This window comes from Schistocerca gregaria, chromosome X (assembly GCF_023897955.1).
Source record: "Schistocerca gregaria isolate iqSchGreg1 chromosome X, iqSchGreg1.2, whole genome shotgun sequence".
In the NCBI taxonomy this organism is placed as follows: Eukaryota; Metazoa; Arthropoda; class Insecta; order Orthoptera; family Acrididae; genus Schistocerca; species Schistocerca gregaria.
Window position 1 is genome coordinate 872904716 of NC_064931.1, and position 7363 is coordinate 872912078.

General features: G+C 45.9%; 1 protein-coding gene across 10 annotated transcripts in view; it reads left to right on the top strand.

Annotated features, from left to right (window-relative positions):
* Positions 1-6956, top strand: part of LOC126297613 (biotin--protein ligase) — a 429285-nt gene extending 422329 nt beyond the window's left edge. For all 10 annotated transcript variants that reach the window (XM_049988622.1, XM_049988625.1, XM_049988619.1 and 7 more), the window contains 2 exons: positions 5998-6211; positions 6615-6956. In XM_049988622.1, coding sequence (XP_049844579.1) covers positions 5998-6211; positions 6615-6798 — 398 coding nt within the window. In that variant the 3' untranslated portion in view covers positions 6799-6956. The remainder of the gene's footprint in view (positions 1-5997; positions 6212-6614) is intronic.
* Positions 6957-7363: the final 407 nt, after the last annotated feature.

Below are 7363 nucleotides of genomic sequence, written 5' to 3' on the forward strand. Positions count from 1 at the left end.
AGAAACCCTTTTAGTTCCTTAGTTGTCTTTGGCTGTGGGAAGAACTTCACCTTCTCCACCTTCGCCATATCTGGTGATATTCCTTTGTCAGTGATGCAATGACCTAGGAAGATTACTTCCTTCCTCAGGAATTCACACTTGTCTGGTTGCAGCTTCAAATTGTGCTCTCGCAACCTGTCAAATATTTCCCGGAGCTTTTCGTTATGCTCCTGCAGGTTTTTCCCATAGCATACTATGTCGTCTAGATATACAAAGCATTTCACTCCTTGTAAACCTGCCAAGACTGTATTCATCAGTCTCTGAAAACATCCTGGGGCTCCCTTCAGTCCCATCGGCATTCGTTTGTATTCGTAATGCTGATAGTTTGAGCTAAATGCCGTTTTCTCTCTGTCCTTCTCGTCCGTCAATATTTGATGGTACCCGCTTGCGAGGTCAAGCGTCGAGAAGTACTTAGCTTGCCCTAACTGATCCAGTATCTCGGAGATATTCGGTAGTGGAAATGCATCGCCTGCAGTGATATCATTTAATCGTCTGTAGTCCACTACGATTCTCCATTTCTGTTTGCCACTAGCGTCTAGCTTCTTTGGAACTAACAGTAACGGTGCGTTCCAAGCGCTCTTACTCTCGACAATTATGTCATCTCTTAGCATCTGCTCTATTTGCTCCCTTAGCACTTCCTTTTGCGCTTCCGGGATCCTGTACGGTCTAGCGTTTACTACCTTTCCCGCGTGTTCCGGTGCAATCGGTATTCTGTGCTTCACTGCGGAAGTATAGGACAGGTTGTCCCCTGGTAGATGAAATACATCTCCGTATTCCGCGCAAACCTCTGCTAGAGCGCTTTTCTCTTCAGCGTTCAAATGATCCATTCTTAATTGCCTTCGCAACACACTAGTACGACTTTCTGTCTTTCCTATGACATTAGTACAACATTTTACTTCGCGTATTTTCCCTACTTTTTCTAATTCTTCCGTCATTAACCTGACGTTTCCTAACTGCACTCTGTCTTCTGACAAGTTTAATGCACTTACTATGCATTTCCCATTTCGCACTTTTACTAACGCTTCAGGTACATGTACCCCTTGTGCAATCTCCTGCCTAGGAATAATCATTTCCTTTTCGATTCCCCTTTTTACATTTCCTCCCACCTTTAATAACATTATTTTTTCCTCTCGGGGCCCTATTTCCCCGCCTACTTCTGAATCTTGTTCGTTCTCATGTCCCTTTGGCTCTTCCTCTACTACTAAGGGTATATCTCGCCCTTTTAGTCTCACTATTTTACCTGCATAGTCTAACTTAACTCTATGCTCTGTCAAGAAATTTCTGCCTATCAGTCCGTCGTACGGAATATCTAATCCTCTCCCGTACACGTGAAATTTTTGCCCTACTTGCTCAGAACCGTCCACACTTAAGTGTACCTGTACCGTACCTATTGTGCTGACGGCCTCACTGGTTACACCTTTTAGCCGAAGCCTTTCCGCTTCATTAATTGCAAGTGTACTATTTATCGGAATACTCGTTCTCTTGAGCAGACATAACTGTGCTCCAGTGTCTATTAGCAACTTCAGATATCTTTTTAATTATATGCAGTATAAAACCAAAACGTCATTTTCTGATGCACAGTCGATTACCCTAACTGAGGGTTTACCTATCGCAACAAGGCCCGACTGTGCGGCCTTGCCGCCTCTTAGTTTCCCTGCACCACTTTACCGGTTTTGCTCGATACTGGCACCCTGCCTTTTCTCCATGCGTGCCAGGGCCCTGCGTGACAATCTTTCGCGTAATGTCCCGGCCGCTTACACATGAAACAAGCAACGTCTTTTACCCTCGTACACGGAACTCCACAGTTCCCTGGTAGATTACATTGTGGGCACCTCCACTCTCGTAACCCTCCATCAGCTTCCCTATGATTTTCTCTAAAGTCTCTTGTATCTATCGGCTGAATTTTTCTTAATCTTACCCGGCATTCCGCGTCTGTATGTCCTGGCTTGTCGCACCCGTAACAAAAATTCGTAAACTCTTTGCCCGTCATTATCCGTACTCTTCCCTCTGGCCTATTCTTTCTACACTTGCTTGCCATGTGCCCTCTCAATCCACAATTGAAACATTTCAAATCTCTAATATCTCTGGTATTCTTCACCGTTTCCTTTCCCCGGTTGAAAGTTACTCTTGGGGCTAGTCCCCGCTCTTTCATTGACAGTATTGCACTTTCTTCTTGCAATGCTAGTTCCACGGCCGCTGCTAGCGTGATTTCATCGCCTCTACTTCTTACTATCGTCTGTATTCTATGATTGCTTAACCCTTGTATAAAGCATGCTCTTCCTAGTGAATCAACCAGTTCTATTGCGCCCTTTAAGTTCTCCCTAGCCGTAACTCTGCTTACTGCTTCCCTGAAATCCCTTTGCATTTCATCTATTCGGCTTGCCCATGTCGCAATTGGCTCTCCTTGTCCCTGTCTCGATTGAAATATCTTGCACGCGTAGTAGTCAATGGTACGCTTACTCGCATAATTTTCCTCTAGAACATGTTTTACTTCCTGCCATGTCCCCGTGCGTTCCCTTACTTGCAGCCTCGATCTGGCCTCTCCGGTTATTTTGGCTTTAACAAACTTCAGTAACGTTTCGTGTTCCTCCGGTTTCACAAGTTCAAATGCAGCGTCTACATTTTCAATAAACTCCCTAAGATCTCTCTTATTTCCTTCGAACACTTTTGGAACTATACACAAGGCTTCTTTCAGTGATATCTTACCGCTACTGGAGGATGACGGAACTTCGTTAGTTTGGGCCATCTTACCAACTTAACTATGTTAGCACTTTACAATACAAGATACAAAATTCTTAATATAATTTTATATGTACCGCTTCTCTTGTGGTGCGCCGTCTGTTCCGCTGATCCGCGTTGTCCCGCGTTGTGCCGCGCTGCTCCGCGCTGTCTCTGTGCTCTCTATGCACTAATAGGCCTGTTCGTGCGGGAGTACCACAGGGATCCGTCCTTGGCCCCCTGTTGTACACCCTGTACACGTCAGATGTACCTAGGACGCAGAGAGTGTCGCTAGCACTATATGCTGACGACACCGCCCTCTACGCACGATGCCTCAAGGTTAATATCCTTCGTCGTCGCCTACAAGAGGCGTGCGACGTATTGGGAGCTTGGGCAACAAAATGGCGCCTGAAATTTAACGCCACAAAAAGCCAGGCAATTATTATTACACGTCGCCGGATACCAAGAGATCTTCAACCAGTGCAGATCATGGGAGGCCCCATCCCATGGTCTCGCACTGTTAAGTATCTGGGCGTGACTTTAGACCGGCACCTCACATGGGGACCACATGTCACAGAGGTTAGGGGCAGAGTCTTAGGACGCTTACGCGAACTCTACCCTGTACTAAATCCACAGTCCACGCTTCCCACACACTGCGGCATTACGCTATATCTAGCACTGATCAGGCCAGTGCTGGAATACGCGGCCGTAGTGTGGGGAAATGCCGCCGACTGCCATATCAAGCGGTTACAAGGCCTACAAGGTAAGGTCCTGCGCCTTGCCATGCACCTCCCGCGGGACTTCCCCACCAGGGACCTGCATGACGTCACAGGGATCCCCATGATTAGGGATCGCTTCAAACTGCTGGCGCGGCAGTTCTATGAACTGTCGTCCCAGTCAGACAACAGGTTAATAGCAAACCTGGGTACCCAGGAGCACAGGAGGGGGACCACACGATGGCCCGACATGCTTCGGCAGTAATCGCCAGTGGAAACACTCACGACCACTGTTGGAGCAAAATCAGACACACTACACACGCACACAACACTCATGTGACACATAGGACACACACAAAACGTTAGGCCATCAGAGACACAAATACAATTAGGATAAACAGGAATAACAATTGGGTTTGGCCTGTGAAACCACAGGGCACTTAGGATGTCCCTTAGGTTAAGAGTCGCTCGCTCGCTTGCCCGCGCTGTTCCGCGCTGCCGCGATGCGTCGGCCGCCGCTCTGCTGGGCTGTGCCTTCCCCGTCGCTCGCCTCGGCTGCCGCTGCTACGGCTGCTGCCGCTGCTCGGCCCGGACCCCCGGTCTCGAACGCTGGCTGCTTAGGCACCTCTGTGCCTCGTCGCTCCGCGTCGTGCTGCCGCTATCCTGATTTGCCCTGCACCCGCGAGGACTACTTCTCTGGACTCTGTCGTAGTGGGGCTACTAATGCTGAAAGTTGCGAGTCGCCACGACTTCCTGCTAATTGCCACAGTCGCTGTAGCAAAATCTACTGGCTCCTATCTCCTTTTTGCCTATATGCCTTTGTGGTACCCCACACCTGACACCAAAACTTTTATTTATGTCGCGTCCCACGCGTGGGTTTTGCGAGGGATTGAGCGACACGGTTCGTAAACGGGAATTAGCCGGTTGACCTAATTGAGAGGGAGACTTTTGATCTGGCTAAGATGTTAAATTCCCTGGTGTGAAGGTACAAGGCTAGGATGATGGTAGAAGTAAACTCGTATGGACGTTATAAAAGTTCTAATTTATTCATAAAGAATACAGATCACCCTAACTGCGTAGTGATTGTACCTACAGAATAGCCAAGCCCATTACAGAGACGGTGACTGACTTCCACCGTTCTGGCTGCCTGATAGAACTTTCCAGCACTTTGCTGCCCACACTAGCACCCTACGTCAGAGTCCCGCGGTCGCTGCCTAAACGCTCATCGGCGACTATCTCCAACTGTCTGCCTGCAGCCCGCCCTCAGCCCAAGTTGGCTGCTACTCACGCTGACTACCGTCGCTGCCTAAACCCGAGAGAGAGAGATCTCCGGAGCGGCGTGCCTCCGAGTTTTGTTAGCTCTCCCCCTTCGACCCCGCCAGCACTTGGCATGACGTAGCGTCGAGTGCAACTTTTCCTTATTAGGGATTGTTTTAGTATTAACTTCAGTACTTTTCTTCAGAAGCTGGGTGGAGGGGTAGAGGGGCCTCTCCCTATATGGTCACGCACTGCGTCCTGAGCCCTTCATTGGCTCCTCATGACGTAGTGCGGTCCCCACCTAGGGCCCTCTTTCTTTCTCTCTCCGCTCCCAGACTTCTCCCTCTAGCCAAGAGTGTTGATACTGCAAGTTATTGTTTATTAAGGGACCTGCCCAGAGCGCCCTGTTTATCTTAGTAGCTGAGTCTGCTTCCTTGCTTATCACGCGCAGCTGCCTGGCTGCTTGGACCGCCGCCTCGGCTATCTGGCTGCGTCGTTATCTTTTGTGACCCCTCTGACACGCCTGGCGTCCCCTGTTAACTCTATCTCCCCGTATGATTTCTGGTGTATCGTCTGAGAACAACTGCATTTAGACTTGGCTTTTCTGCGGTTACAACAGTATGTTTACAAAGTTTCTAACATTGAAATCTGTCCTAAAAGAAGAATGATCTAGGAAGCACCCTAAATTCTCTGCATAACATTTCAAACTTACTGCATTATAGCTTTATTATGGCACTGCCGTGCTTGTTGACCAAAAACTATTGCTTCGTGAATAAACTTGGTGCAAAGTAACAGAAAGTTTTAATGTGTAAGTATTGTCATCATCTTATACAGTGTAAATTAAATTAATGCCGCGCATAATACAATACTGTTGGTCCTGCTGGTTTAGTTGTAAGGCACGTGCCTGGAAACCAAAAATGCATTGAACCAAATCCTCTTTGGACCACATAATATTTCGGTGTACCTTTAAGTCGGTAGTCATCTCTCAATGATATGAAGGTGTGCCAGGAGTCTAGGAGTTGAGGGCCTATGTTGACTGTAGCTCACCTTTCCTTGGGAGAGTTACTGAGGTATTTCAGGGACATGAAAGATGCCAGAGTAGCATCCAATAGAAGGACTTGCACTAGGCCATGAGTTCCACAGAATTACAACTACGGCTACATTATACAATACTGAAGCTTTTGTTGTCTAGAGATCTCTGCATTAAAAGGACTACCTCACTTAAAACTAATCAACATTTATGACATTTGATTTGTATTTGTTTTAGGTTGTGGTATTAATCTCAATAATGAAGCTCCTACAACTTGTATCAATGCTCTTATAAATGAATACAAGCAGCGTGCTAATGAGACTATCCAGTTGCTGTCTCTAGAAAAGTATTTAGCAGGTGTTTTTAATAGGCTGGAGGAACTCCTGGAAAGAGTACAAAGTGGCAATATTACAGAGTTCCTTGATTTGTACTACACATACTGGCTTCACAGGTTTGTTATTGCAGCTAACATTTTTATAAATACTTCCTGAAAGTAAGAAATTATAATAAAATATTGGCATCTGCTTACAGAATGTAATATTTTTGTGTACTCACTCGTAAACATTAAGTTTAACTATTCATGATCTTTCATTGTATTTCATTTCTCTAGTTTTAAGTTTTCTTAATAATCTGATGTCTGCTTATGCATGCAAGTTAAGGAGGTTGTTGGAATCACTTGAAAGCGCCAACACATAGTACAGTTATGATATTTTTGAATTAAGTGAAAACACCATTTATCCATTTTTACATAATTAGTAAATTTGTGCACTATAGGGACCCTGTATAAAATAAATTACTCTATACCTAAACAGTCACCAATCCAGAGTTGAATATAAACTGTTCTTATTTCACAGTGATGCTAAAATTACAGTAACTGATACTGATGGTGCCTGTCATGATGTTACTGTGCTGGGAATTGATGACTACGGTTTTATTGTTGTTCGAAACCATTTTGGAAATTGCTTCAGTGTACACCCAGGTGACAATTCATTTGATCTCTTTAGGGGTATGATAATTCCAAAACATTCAGTTCAATGACAGTGACTGAGTTTGTGATAGGATAAAAGTATACGTATGTGATGTTATTATGTGACACTCCTGTGAACACCAAATAATACTTGTACGTTGCATAAATATATTAAAAGATGTACATATTACTCTGTTGTATTTGTGATATAAATAAAGTGTCAATTTTGTTAGGACTGTTTAAGATTAAAATGAGTTTCTTTTGCATTAAGGAAAAGAAGTGCCACACCACATACACATTCATGCTTTAACGAATTACACTCCTGGAAATGGAAAAAAGAACACATTGACACCGGTGTGTCAGACCCACCATACTTGCTCCGGATACTGCAAGAGGGCTGTACAAGCAATGATCACACGCATGGCACAGCGGACACACCAGGAACCGCGGTATTGGCCGTCAAATGGCGCTAGCTGCGCAGCATTTGGGCATCGCCACCGTCAGTGTCAGCCAGTTTGCCGTGGCATACGGAGCTCCATCGCAGTCTTTAACACTGGTAGCATGCCGCCACAGCGTGGACGTCAACCGTATGTGCAGTTGACGGACTTTGAGCGAGGGCGTATAGTGGGCATGCGG